At 37.8% G+C, this 14,983-nt stretch overlaps 1 protein-coding gene across 10 annotated transcripts in view; it reads right to left on the minus strand.

The window, feature by feature from the left end:
* The window catches only part of sema4d (sema domain, immunoglobulin domain (Ig), transmembrane domain (TM) and short cytoplasmic domain, (semaphorin) 4D), a 73,384-nt gene that overhangs the window by 20,220 nt on the left and 38,181 nt on the right, over positions 1-14,983 (minus strand). For all 10 annotated transcript variants that reach the window (XM_079586406.1, XM_079586398.1, XM_079586399.1 and 7 more), the window contains 6 exons: positions 8,232-8,365; positions 4,401-4,546; positions 2,403-2,465; positions 2,199-2,297; positions 886-979; positions 636-752 (listed from right to left, as the gene is read on the minus strand). In XM_079586406.1, the coding sequence (XP_079442532.1) occupies positions 636-752; positions 886-979; positions 2,199-2,297; positions 2,403-2,465; positions 4,401-4,546; positions 8,232-8,328 (616 nt within the window). In that variant the 5' untranslated portion in view covers positions 8,329-8,365. The remainder of the gene's footprint in view (positions 1-635; positions 753-885; positions 980-2,198; positions 2,298-2,402; positions 2,466-4,400; positions 4,547-8,231; positions 8,366-14,983) is intronic.

Here is a 14,983-nt window from a genome sequence, read left to right on the forward strand (position 1 = left end):
GGTTTTGGCCTTTCTGTAACCCCTTTCACACAGCGCGTTGATCCCGGGAAATTGCCGTAAAATTGCCAGAGTGCCTTCTGTGTGAACGCAAACACGTCCCGGGATTGATGGCGTTATCGATCACGGGATGGGGACCTAGTAACATTGCCGTGATCAGTCCCGGAACGCGCTCTGTGTGAACAAAAGCCGTAATCAATGCCGTAAGGTGTGTGTCGTAGTGATGACACTGAAGATGAGATCGCTCGCCAGCTAGTGAAACGTGATGCGCTAGTTTATGATCGAATCAGGAAAAAAAAAAATGCACTAGCGAGAGAGAAATCGCAGCTCATAAGCAAACTTAAGACGTTGCTGAGACATTACATTACGTGTGAACGCACGCAGATTCAGGAAAATCACTTGCAGTGTGAATGAACCAAAATCAAACGATCCCGGGTCACATTATCCATGTATTTTCCAGAATCTCTGTGTGAAAAGGGCTTGTGAGAGAGCGCCCTCCGGCTTTAAGTATGAATGAAACATACATTACACGAGATAACTCTTATTTGACTGTTCTCTATGCCTACTTGTATAGCTCTATATGTATTTATACAGTATATTGTTTTTATACCACTGTCTACTGAAACATTTGCGTGTACCGTTGAGCCAGGACGTGGAGTACTCGGTGCGCAGTAAACTCTGAGACGGAGAAGATCTAGAGATGATCGGCTCACTCCCCAGGAAGTTATAAGCGGTTCCCGAGTACAACTCGCCATCTGAACAAGAAAAACACAAGCAGTTAACACACTTCTACTGTAAATATGAGGATATGAAGAGTGCCAGACGAAACACTGAGGGCGTCCTGCAGATGTGGTTCAGGGGACAGGAGGAAACTGCAGGTGAACTTACCAACCATTACGGTAGTGAAACTCTGGCCCGGGTCAAAGGAGCATTTCCCCCTGCCGTCCTCTGGTCTGTTGAGCAAACTGAAATTCTGCAGAGACTAAAGAGAAATGAGCCGGGGAGAGACATCAGAACGTCCCGTTAAAGTTTTATTATTATGCAAAATAAGAAATGGAACAGATAAAGCATAATATGAAGACTTCAGATGCAAAAGCCTCTAAGTGCCATCTGTAATTTTCTTCTAGAATTATCATTTTTTATCAAGCTTTGCATGTTTATAGTCAGTTATTTCACTTTAATGGCAATGACAAATTACCTATTAATTGTCATTAAAGTGAAATTACTGAACTTATACTATACAAGCTTATAAAAATGCTCATTTTAGAAGAAATATATAAAATAATAGAGGCAAATAGAGGCTTTTTGCAATGTGAAGTCTTCATATGAAGACCTTGAATGCAACGCAAGTCGCTTTGGATAAAAGTGTCAGCCGAATGCGTGAATGTAAATAAAGGGTTCAGACTACAGAGTCACACATGATCCTGTTGTCTGTCTTTATGGAAACAAAAAGAGGAAACTATTGTATTAAAACTCAGGGCCATTGTTATCAAAATATCAGGGAAGTTCTGACAATAAACAATGTCACACATATTGAAATTGCTGATAATACTTAATTGTTTAAAACTATATAAAGCGGAACAGCTGAGTTCCCAAAAGTAAAGATCACAGCAATGTTGCTATCGTTAACTAAAACCATAATGCAGTTCTCGTATACTGTCTCGGTTTGGTGTGTGAATCTTTTAAATTAAATCAAGGACTCAGTTGTGATTCACACTCGCAAATTCGCATTTGCAAATTATATACATACTGTATACTAAACATCACTGGATCGTTATCCAAAGAGTAATTTTTGAGAATTTTGATAATGATTTCTGTAGAAGTCATGTATTGGTGGCATTTAAACCTTTTTTTAAATTGCATTTAATATCTGCATTTAATAATTCTCAGTGATATTATATTTGTGGGCGTAATATTGTAATGCTTTATAGCTCATTCCTTCATAAAAGATGCTCACAAAGCCTTTTTTACCCAAAATGCTCAAATGTTATTTGAAATATTTGTAATGTTATGTAAATGTGAGCTGGTTAGTTTGGTTTAAAACTTAAAACTCTTTATTGAAGAATTTCTCAAAATCCATTTGGAGAAAATAGATGGACAGTTAAAAACTTTAATCCACAGTTGAGAGTTTGCTGGCAAGCTCGGCTGACACTTGAAATGTTTTGAAGGTGTAATTGGTGAATATTAAGAGTTGTACACACCAGATAATCACAGAGAGGTTGAAACGCGTGAGTCCCGCAAACATACAGATTGTCTTCATCCAGGACTTGCAAAACTCGAACGTAGTTTCGACAGTCCGTCTATCACACAAGCACAAAACACATTTCATCCTCTGGATCAAATATTGACAAAGATTCCAGCATCAGTGAGGAAACATTCAGATCCAGGACATTTTTCCACATTACCTCTTTAGATTTCCCCTTTAAAATACACATCGACATGTCGTTCTCTGGAACTTTCCACATCAGCTGAAACAGATCACAGTCAATACAACATCACAACACTGTCTGCTAACTGTGCACTGTGTGCGACTAACATAAAGGGCCCTATCTTGCACCCAGCGCAATTGACCCTTCGCAGGGAGCTTGATTGACAGGTGATCTGACCAATCATACTTCGCCATCCGCCATTTAGATTAACATGGGAGGATTTGAACTTGAGAAGCGGAGAGTACTGACGTCTTTCCACGGTTAAAACAACATTCCTTCTGATGTTCATTCATGTTTATTTGATGCTATAAATGAACTAGAAGGAAGAGATGATCGGTTCACGAGCAGCTTTAACTGATGCTCTACAGCGATCTGTCAGACACATTAAAGAGCCACAAAACGGTATTTATTGTTTACATTTCTTTTAAAAAATGAACAAATTTCAAAAGGTGAGACTTTGTTTAATATCAAAAGTAAGCTGGTCTGTGTCTGTCAGTGTCCTCTCTGCTCCACGATGTATTTTTCACTGCGTAAGAACATGGTGTGTGTGAGAGCGGCGTAGCTTGTCGGACATAGCGACAGTAACTAAGGTGGGCGGGTCTTTGCGAATGGTCAATTGACGTTGTACACCGACGCATGTATCATTCTTATTTTGCACCCGACGCACAGCGGACTTTTCCCTTCACAGACGCACGTCGGTAAATTAGTGAGTGATCTTGCGCTCGGGGGGGCGGTTCAGCGAAAAGAGGCGTGTTCCGGTGTTGTGCCGAATTTCGACCCCCGCCAAATTATTACCCCCCTAGCATTGGTAGGTTTAGGATTAGTTGTGGGGGAGGGGTTAGGATTAGGATCAGGTACTGACTTCAACGAGGGGGGTAATAATTTGGCAGGGGGTCGAAATTCGGCACAACACCGGCACAAACGTTCCCTGGTGCTATTTTGCAGTTTCAGAAAACAATTTCGCCACAAACCAGAAAAAACCTAGTCTAAAGTCAGTGGCGTGTTATTCAGATGCTATTTTAAAGGGATAGTTCACTTTAAAATTAAAATTCTGTCATCATTTACTCACCCTCAAGTTGTTTCAAACCTGTATTAATTTATTTCTTCTGCTGAACACAAAGAAAGATATTTTGAAGAATGTCCGTAACCAAAAAGTAGTCTGTACCCATTGACTTCCATAGTAGGAAAAAAAAATACTATGGAAGTCAATGGGAACAGACTACTGTTTGGTTACTGACATTCTTCAAAATATCTTTCTTTGTGTTCAGCAGAAGAAATAAATTAATACAGGTTTGAAACAACTTGAGGGTGAGTAAATGATGACAGAATTTTAATTTTAAAGTGAACTATCCCTTTAAGCGCGCACGCTTGGCCATAATGTAGCGTGTGCACAACACACACACTTTGCTTCTCTCATCTACACAGACACAGCAGTTCATAATTTTGCAAACCATACATAAGTACAAGGAAAAATATTACCACACGAGAGAAATCATTGTGGTGTCCATGAAGATGTGAAAAATAGGCATAAATCTAGATACACATTTACCCAAATTATTCAGGCTAATTGTAGTAATGACGGATCAAACCTGTTTGGTCAATAGTGGCGAGACACGTCGGTATATAAGGACATCTGACAAAGTGGGTTGTCCATCAAGAACCAGGAAACTAAATTCTGAAGACTTCGAAATCACCGTTACCATCATGTAAGTTGCGTGCGCCAGCAAATCCACCGTTATAATAGCAATCCGCCATGGAACAAGCGCGCCGGCTCTTAAAGGGAATGTGAGAGGACGCTCTGATTGGTTTATTTCACGTTACGCCCAAACCACACCTATGAGTAATGAAGCGACTTCAGACCAACACATTTTAGATTTGCGTCGAGATCCGCCCACAAAGTTAGATACTTGCGTTTCAGAGCGTTAAAATAGGGCCCAAAGAGTCTTTAAAAGAGATGGCAGGAATAATCCTCACCTGGTTGCTCTTGATTGACACATTGTTCATGTTGAGTTGGTAGATGACCTCTCGAGCGCCCACGTACAGCACACCTCTGTCCTCGCTCAGCAGGAGAGTCGTGTAGTTAAACACATCCGGCTCCCAGAACTCAAGCAGGTTCACATCTACAGGAACACACACACACACATTAGCAAACCATCAGATGGGATTTGTGGGAACTGGCCGAGATCATACTGGAAATAAACAGCAGACATATCTGACTAAGACGGAAAATTCAAGGAGAAAAACGTCTGGAAAAGAAATGACATTTTCTGGAATCTCTTTACATCTGCTGAATCAATACATTGCACATTTTAAAATTGAATAAACCTTCAAAAGAGTATATTGAAGAGTAAAAATATTATTTTTATATTTTCCGCTCTAGAGGAGATCCTGAACTTTATGGAAGCAGCCGCCCAATTGCTAATGCTTCTTTTTAAATTGCTCCTTTTTTGCCATTAAATTAACATTAATCAGCATTAAATTATGTGCATTAAAGGGGTCCTATTAAACTTGTTTTATGTTCATGTTCTTCAGTGTGTAATGTTACTGTTTGAGCATGAAAAACTCTGCAAAGTTACAAAGAGTTATTCTCTATATCAGTGTCATATGAACTCCCTGAAACGAACAAACACGTCAATATTCCTCAGTTAAATAATTAATACGCAGAATAAAGGGGCGGGGCCTGGTTGAGTTAGTTAGTAGTGTGTTGAAACTCATGTTATGGTAAGGGGGCGGGACATTTCCCAAACACACTTGAAGCGCTTGACCAATCACAACACACTGCTCCAGCCGACCAATCAGAGCACAGTGTGCTTTTCAGAAGGAGGGGCTTCATAGAGACAGGAAGTAAACAGAGAGTAACTGACAGACTGAGAAGAGAGGAGCTGCAACAGTGGAGAATATGGGACAAAAATGTGTTTTTTGAACATTCAAGCATGAAAACCTATCTTAGTACAGCCCAAAAACAACATCTAGACAAAAGGGCATAAGAGGTCCCCTTTAAGAAAGTAAAAGGGGACATTTTGATTACAATAGCCTCTTCTGGAGGACACAACTGACCAGGACAAAGTGCAATGGCTGTAATTTTTGAACACTTTATGTTTAGTAAGGAATACACTACATGTATATTTGAGCATGAGCATTTAAAGATAGTGATTTATGCGTCACTGGCACATTTTGTTTGTGTATGGCAGCCAGTTTGGTGTGTGCATGCGTGTGAGTTTACGCTACATACTTGCGACTCTCAGTTCTCCAGCGGCCAGACGTCTGCAGGCGCCACATGTGTGTGCTGATGCTATTTGTGTTAGAAAAGCCACACTTCGAACTTCCTGTGATGGTGAAATATGCTTCTAAACTATATATATATATATATATATATATATATATATATATATATATATACACTGTATATATATAATATACATATATTACTGTTGAAAAGTTTGGGGATGAAATGTTTTAAAGGGGTCATGACATGGTTTTTTTTATTTTATTATTATGTTCCCTTAGGTGCAATTATAGTATTACTATAGTTTTTTTTACAAAAAACTTTTAAAATGTAGTGATTTATGACCATTTCCCACCCTGTTTCTCATCCTCTGATTCAAACAGTCTGTTTTGGGGGTGTTTCCCCTTTAAGAGTTCAGTGTTAACGCCCACTGTTATGATTGGCTAACGTCAGTGCCTATGCATCAATTATTAACGCCCCCAGCCAGAACCTGTGCGGATTCGGCGTAACTGTTTAGTAGCGGGTGATGCATGCGAAGCGATGGCTCTTGCAATGATAAAACCTTACTATCTTTGAGCCGGAATCAGAGGAAAATGAACCATCACCACAACAACGAAGACTGGATCAGCCCGTGTCCACATGGAAAGTGAAACTATTTTGAATGAATAAAAAAAAATTAACCCGAGACACTTGAAAACGGATTATTGTTGCATAATTATCCTATAGCTTAATTTGCTTACAGTTTAACATTATTTAACTAATTCCAATGACATGATAGGGTGTACCACGGACAAAAATGCATGCACAGACAGGCCATCTTTGAAGATGCAGCATCGATAAAGGCAACATTTTTGATTTTCTATCACATGTAGGCCTACTAGAAAGGCGACATATTTTCAAGATTCTCTTATACAAATGTGTTTATATTAGCCATGGTAAAAAGTAAGTTTGCGTCGTCGTTATTGAGCCCAGAAGAGTCGGCACGGACTTATCTTTGAGCAACAGTTTTCTGGCAAATCCAAGCATCATATTGGGATTTTTTCCTCAAAACAGTCATCCTTAAATGTATAGAACACTGCCGTGACTGGGACGTCCGCAAAAAATAAAGTGCATCCATTTTTCCCTGACGACTGGATCTTTCAGCGTATTTAAAAAGTAGTTTAAAGTTTTAAATACATTACTTACAGTTTGCGTCGTCGATGTTGAGCCCAGAATAGTCGGCACGGACTTATCTTTGAGCAACAGTTTTCTGGCAAAGCTCAAAACAGTCATCCTTCAAATGTACAGAACAAACGCTAAAACTAGCACTGCCGTGACTGAGACGTCCGCAAAAAATAAAGTGCATCCATTTTTCCCTGACGACTGGATCTTTCTGCAGCGTATTCAAAGATGTAGTTTGTCCACAGCCAGGAACAGCACATCTGTGGCATCGTAATCTCCCTGTAAACAGACCCACTCGCTGTCCGTCGACTGAACACTAGTGAGGCGCGCGGCGCGCGGGCGCGACAATGATACGAAATGAGCGTAGTTGCCTTGCGCTTTAAGCGTAGTTGTCTTGTGACGGAGGCGGTCGTATGCAAACGCTGGTACGTCACTTCGTACCGTGACGTCACTTCTTACCGTGAATCCAGAACGAGCTGTATTTAGAGCTTGATTAAATAAATGATTCGTTTATAATGGGGAGGACGTCTTAAGCTATGAAACTTGCAGGACGTTTTAATGGTACAAAGACCTCTTATATACCAAAAGATCAAGGCAAATTTGGTTTCTCATGTCATGACCCCTTTAATGTTTTTCTTTTATGTCTCGATGTTCACCAACGCTGCATTTATCTGATCAAAAATACAGTGAAAACTGTAATATTGTGAAATATTACAACAAATTAAAAAATATTGTAAAGTGTAATTTATTCCTGTGAGCAAAGCTGAGTTTTCAGCATCATTACTCCAGTCTTCAGTGTCACATGATCCTTCAGAAATCAATATGATGATTTGCTGCCCAAGAAACAATAATTATTATTATTATTATTATTATCAAGGTTGAAAACAGTTGTTCTTGCGGAATATTTTTGTGGAAACCTTGACACATTTTTTCAAAAGAACAACATTTATTTGAAGTAGAATAGAATTGAGAATAAAATATTTTGAAACATTATACATGTCTTTATTGTAGACATCAATTTGATCAATTAAACGTATCCTTGCTGAATAAAAGGGGTGTACTGTATACACACACACACACTTCACCATCACAGGAAGTTTGATGTGTGGCTTTTCTAACACACACAGCATCAACACACACACATGTGGCGTCTGCAGACGTTTGACACCCATTACATTTTTGAGAAGAAAAAATAACTGGTAACACTTTATTTTACAGTGAACTTGTTACATATATTACATGTACTTACCATAGTAATAACAGTACATTTTGCATAATTACATCCAACTAACCCTCAACCAAACCCTAATCCCACCCTAACCCCAAGTACATGTAGTTAATTAATATTATTCAGTACTTCAATATATAAATGACACCGTAAAATAAAGTGTAACCAGATAAATGAACCCTTCGCTCACCGTCCTGCTTCCACGAGCTCCTGGGAACGCTGGAGGGGCCGTGTGTGGAAACTTCCAGAAGCAGTCCGAGAAACACTCCTAACACACTCAGAGCCATGTTGGACTCCGGGATCTTCGGCAGCGTGATGTTTCCTCTGTGAGAACGACAGAGAGAAAAGGAAGAAGAGACAGCTGTCAGTCAAACTCCACATCGGAGACGATCACAGCCAATGAAATGGAGAAATGTAGCATGTTCAAACTGACACGTGTCATCTTTTAGCGGTAACAGGCTTTATTAAGAGTGACATCCCTTTAGATGAAGTGTTTGCTTTGCACACAACAACAAATCACATAATGAGGATGAATATACATATCATATTCATACTGCTCATTTCCATACAATGAACAAAACAGCACCATACATGTATTTCTGAATATATCGGTGCTATGATTCCCACTTTCATGCTCTACTACCCTGTTTACAGTAAAAAATGTTTTATTGCAAAACTTAATTATTGATACAATGATGACAGAATAGCTGCGATATGGCTAAGTGTGATTATCTAATCACAAAGGCTGTGGTTTAATTAAATAAATATATATATGCATTGCTGGTTTCAGAGTGAAGTCTGGCACTGTTTTCATTTACATGAAATTGCATTTATTTATTTGCCAGAAAACCACCAAAATAAAAGCTTGATAGTTTAATTTTTGAAAATAAAGAATTTAAGAAATAAATTGTATTTGTACAGCTGTATTATAATATATATATATATATATTTTTTTAAATTAAATTACATTTCTTATTTTGTTTAGTATTTTATTTTAAAACAATATACACATACATACACATTTTATTTTTTATTTTACAAATTAAGGTTTTTTTTTGGCAACACTTTATAATAAGGTTTCATTTGTTAACATTAGTTAATGTATTAACTAACATGAACTAACCATGATACATAACCATCATGCATTTGTTACTGTATTTCTTAATCTTTGTTAACGTTAATACTTAATAAAAAATACAGCTGTTCATAGTTTGTTCATGTTACTTCACAGTGCATTAACTAATGTTAACTAATACAACTTTTGATTTTAATAACATTAGTAGATGTTGAAATTAACATTAACAAAGATTAATAGATGCTGTAGAAGTGCAGTTCTTTATTAGTTCATGTTAACTAATGTAGGTAACTAATGTTAACTAATGAACCCTTATTGTAAAGTGTTACCGTTATTATTTATTTTCTATATGCAGATGTATAAAATCGCCAGCTGATTCAAGAATAGAGATATTCAAGTCATCTGGTGAAAATTCCTGTATTTTTTTCATATTGCAATGTATATTGCAGGAAAACTAAATCTTGCAATGTCAGCTTTTCCAAAATCATGCAGAATGTGCCTTTATGGATGAACTTCCTTAACTGTAGTATTTCTATTCATTCATAGTTGGCAGACGCTGTGCAGTGAGTAAAGCAGTTCAGCGTTTGCGTAACGTTCATGTGCAATGAGCCGAGCCTCAGCGCTGGGAAGGAGAGAAGAGGAATGCGGTGACAAGCGACCAAAATTAGCATCAGTGAGATAAAGCCAAAACATCCCTCTCGCCCGCTATCAGTTAGCATAGCATGTGCTCACTGTCCCGTGTGCTAAAAACAGCATGTCCCGTGTCCTTGAACTCAGATTCAGGTGTTTAATAGAAAATAGAGAAACACATAGCAAGATCAATACCCTAGATATGACATCACCGCCTGACCATGACTGTAAACCGGTTGATTATTTTTCAGAAATTCCCCAGAACTGATATCTATGCCACAGGGAAGTGAAGCCAGGCCATGTAAAGTAGAGGCGTTGAGGTCACGACACATGACAACTAAACCCCCAGGACAGAAAAAATGACACCTGATATAATTATGTTCATGACAACTCTCAATATTTAAAATCATATAGAGTTTCCACAGTGATTGGTCATTTAAGACACAACCTTAATTTCCTTACAGAGATTGTTTTTAATAAAAATGTATGTACAGGTGAAACTCGAAAAATTAGAATATGGTGCAAAAGTTCATTTATTTCAGTAATTCAACTTAAAAGGTGAAACTAATATATTATATAGACTCATTACATGCAAAGTGAGATATTTCAAGCCTTTATTTGTTATAATTTTGATGATTATGGCTTACAGCTTATGAAACACTTTTCACAATATTCTAATTTTGAATTTGAGGTTTTAATAAGCTGTAAGCCATAATCATCAAAATTATAACGAATAAAGGCTTGAAATATCTCACTTTGCATGTAATGAGTCTATATAATATATTAGTTTCAACTTTTAAGTTGAATTACTGAAATAAATGAACTTTTTGCACGATATTCGAATTTTTCGAGTTTCACCCGTATGTAAAAATCAACATAACACTTGTCAGATTTGAAATGTCATAATATAACATGCATTAGTATTGGTAGTTCATAAGCAGGGATATCCTGACAGGTGTTCAGCGAAAGTGTTTTTAAATTCCTACAAATGATCTCCATATGTGCTCCATGTTATTGTGCTGTGGAGAAGAAGAGCGGAGAGATTGAAAAAGACAAAAGAAAACAAGTGAAGTGAAGAGAGTGGAATGTAATAGGATACAGGAAACTCAAGGAAACACCAAACGGCCCCAAGCAAAGACACAACACACACTGCAGTGCTCAGCTTATATCGGCTCTTCAGATTCATCCGTTTCATTTCTTTCATTCTGATCTGAGAGAGAAAAACTTATGACATGAGAGAGGAAACTTATCGTATCTTTAGAACAGATTTAACGAGACACTGTGCTTTAAAAGAGACTGGACAACACTTTCAACAGTCTGAAAAATAAAATAAAATAAAATAAAAGTACATTTCGCTATTTCTATATTTAAATAACGTATATATTTAAATATGACTGTTGCATTAAACACAACCCAATGTTTATGATCGCTGGCCATTGTTTATTTCTAAAGATATGGGATGGGCAACGATTAATCGTGATTAATCGCATTAAAAAAAAAAGTTTGTGTTTAAATAATATATGCATGTGTACTGTGTATAATTATTTTGTATATATAAATACACACACATGCATGTATACATTTAAGGAACAATGTGTTATTTATATATAAAAGATTTATATTTATATATATAATATAAATTATGTATAAATATTAGGGATGGGAAACGATTAATCGCATCCAAAATAAAAGTGTGTGTTTAAATAATATATGTGTGTGTATTGTATATAATTATTTTGTATATATAAATACACACATATGCATATATATGTATTTAAGAACTATTTGCATGTATATATTTATACATAATTTATATTATATATAAATATTGTATACATAAACAACAAACAACATATTTTTCTTAAATATATACATGATTTATATTATATATAAATATTGTATACATAAACAACAAACAACATATTTTTCTTAAATATATACATGCATGTGTGTGTATTTATATATACAAAATAATTATACACAATACACACACATATATTATTTAAACACAAACTTTTTCATTTTGGATGCGATTAATCGCGATTAATCGTTGCCCATCCCCAAGTAGAAATACTAAGTGTGCAAAAATAATAATAATTTACAATCCGAAAATACTCCATCACAAGTATTTATACATTTCCATTCCAAATTTCAATTAATTTCTTAATTTTACTGTTATAAAATTGTGAAAATGGACATTGACAACGTGACATTGGTTGACATGGTGGAAGCATCAGACAAAAATAAGAAACCTGGACTAAAATTTCAAGATCACTTCAGGTGAAAAACTATAGAATATGACTAAGCTGTTGTGGCTTTAGACATCAGATGTTTGAATGTGCTTCAGATATCAAAAGGAAAAACAGAGACCCAAATGAACTCAAGCCGACAGGAGGCCCGTGACTGACCCGGCCGGACAGCAACACCAGTGACTGATGCATTGGAAATCAACACAGTAAAATCACCACCATTGATCAGCAGCAGATGAGTTTTCACAGCTTCAGGGAGGAAACAAACACACGTGCGCACAACTAATTCTCCCAACGACCCTCAATGTACGGAAATGCTAAAAGGAGGTCACACAAACACAAAGACCCTGTTGTGTGTGTGAGGGGAGAATTACACACACACAGTAAACAATCAACAAAAGCTCGACGTATGTGTGTGAGTGTGAGCGCATGCCTTGGCCTCTCACACACACCGCACTTTCCCAGAAAAACTCATTCACATGCCAGACCTGATTAGTCGAACCCTGAGTCGGGTTTTACCCTGAATATGAAACGAGGAGCCGCAAATAACGAAATAATTTCTTACAAAATTGATGTGTATGTATTGTATATAAAGAATTATTTTATAAGTACTATATACAAATATAAGGGGTGTAACGGTACATGCATTCGTCCCGAACAGGCACGGTACGGTACATAAAGTTCAATTCACATGTTTTTGTATAGCGCTTTTCACAATACACATCGTTTCAAAGGAACTTTACAGAAAATACAGTCAGACGACGAATACAGTCAGTCACACTCCGATCCAGGAGGGGGCGCGTGCGGTAATGCAACGCTGTTTGCTAACCACCACAACAGGAACAAGAGCAGAAGAAGAAGAAAAAGGCGATCTACACCATAGATATACATAATAAAGGCTAGATGTCTCGTCCGCGCTGCTGGCCACTGGAGGTCGACGTCCGCACCTGGCGGCCATCTTGTCACAGTCAGCTCGCTCACTCGTAACATTGTGTTTTAATGGTGCATGTACTTTTTAAATAACCATAACTTGCCGATTTTCAAAAGAGTTGGTTTGTTATAAACGTCAGAGATGTAGTTATGACACTGCATACTTACGAATAATTATAATATTATATGTTTCAACATGTTCAAGCATCCAGAATTATAGCCACGTCAATAACGTTTGTAAGAAACCAAACCGTTTGTAAATCTGTCCAGATTTCAACAAGATAAGAGTATTTGTGTTCGTTCTGATCACTCGCCTTACATCAGGAACCACAGAGCCCGCCAGAAAGCTTGCCTGTGACAAGATGGCCACCAGATGATGACGTTAGAGACTCCGTCGTAAGACATCTAGCCTTTATTATGTACATCTATGATCTACACACCAACACAAAACTAGAGTTCAGAAAGAGCTTGCTAGGCTATACGCGGAGTTTCCTTTTTAATTTTTGTGACGCGCTCCACAAACTTCACGGAAAGGAAACCGAGACGGCAGAAAGCGGTTGTTTTCTTTATTTTGCAAAAGCACAATGACTTTATTGTGAGTGTACACAAATAAAAAAAGACCTATGGAAAGATCTTAGGCATGTTAGTATTTTCACCCCCCCAAAAAAGTTTTTAAGCCAGATATTTATATCTCTTGCTTTACTGTGTCAGTAGGAAATATTAGTTTACATTTACAAACATATGTGTGTGTATATTAGGGGTGTAACGATACACAGAAGTAAGACAAACAGACAGATAGATACACACACACACACACTGCATGCGATGTCGCACACATCTCCTATGCAGACACAGCCCTGTTTTCCTGTATTAATACTCTCGAAGCCCACAGTTTGTGGAGCACCTGTTTCGTGTCCGCTGCACGCACAGGCTCAGAAATGCAAGCTGGGTTTAACCCGTGGCGTCTTGCCAACTGGGCAACCATGTGGCCGTTCTCAAACATTCAGTGTCTGCCAACTGTGCCCGTCCCCCTCTCTCTCTCTCTCTCTCTGGCCTGGCACTCACAGAGACGGCACAGTGATCGATGCCACTCGCTGCCGACACACAACACTTTCTGCCAGAATCAGCTTTCCCACTACGCCCGCTGACAGCTCTCACAATCCCTCTCTTTCTCTGCACCCTCTCATGCTTCAAGTGCCTCTGTGTGTGTGTGTGTGTGTGTGTGTGTGTGTGTGTGTGTGTGTGTGTGTGTGTGTGTGTGTGTGTGTGTGGTTTGTTCTTTAGGTTCTTGTTTTTCCTTTCCAAGAGTATGAGAGTTTGTCTTTCACCCTCAACCTATCCACTCATCACTAAAAAAAAAAAAAAACTTGGCAGATGCATTCATCCAAAGTGACTTACATTGCATTTAACGAATACAGTTTATCAGTTAATGCATCCCTAGAGATAAGAAAAGTTTATGTTTAAAGAAACTGGATGTATATGCGTTTAAGTTCTGTAAGGTGATGCATTTCTGAGCAAAACACAGGGCTTCATTTTAGGACTTTTATATATCAGAATGGTTTGGTTCACTCAGAGATACATCACATGGGTTGTATTTTGCATGCAAATGAGTGTTGACGTCTGCTTCTCATCAACAGTCCTGTAAGCACAGCAGAATATGTTGCTGGCAGAACTGCGGTGGACCCAGAAATACTGCGGTGAACACAAAGTCTTTGGTTTGGCATGAAATATGATGAATCTTTCATGACATCACGGCCCTGTGGAGCAGCCGCATGCAATTAATGCCCACATGCAGAGAAACTACAACATTTTTTTTATTTTATTTTTATCTGACAGTTAACAAACAGCAGGAAAAAACAATGATAAATGCAAGTGTCTAAACGCTTTTTGAGGCCACTGAGAGTATAAAAAGCGCTATGAAAGCTGCAGAAAGCCTGAGAATTTCTTTCTAAATAAAACTAGCTGCAGCACGGCTACAGTTGTGACTGAAATAACTTCAGGACAGAAACTGTAGGTAATGGAAACCCAATGCAAAGGACAGAAAATAGCAGCTTCACG

Source organism: Phoxinus phoxinus (assembly GCF_949152265.1).
Source record: "Phoxinus phoxinus genome assembly, chromosome: 17".
Classification (NCBI taxonomy): domain Eukaryota; kingdom Metazoa; phylum Chordata; class Actinopteri; order Cypriniformes; family Leuciscidae; genus Phoxinus; species Phoxinus phoxinus.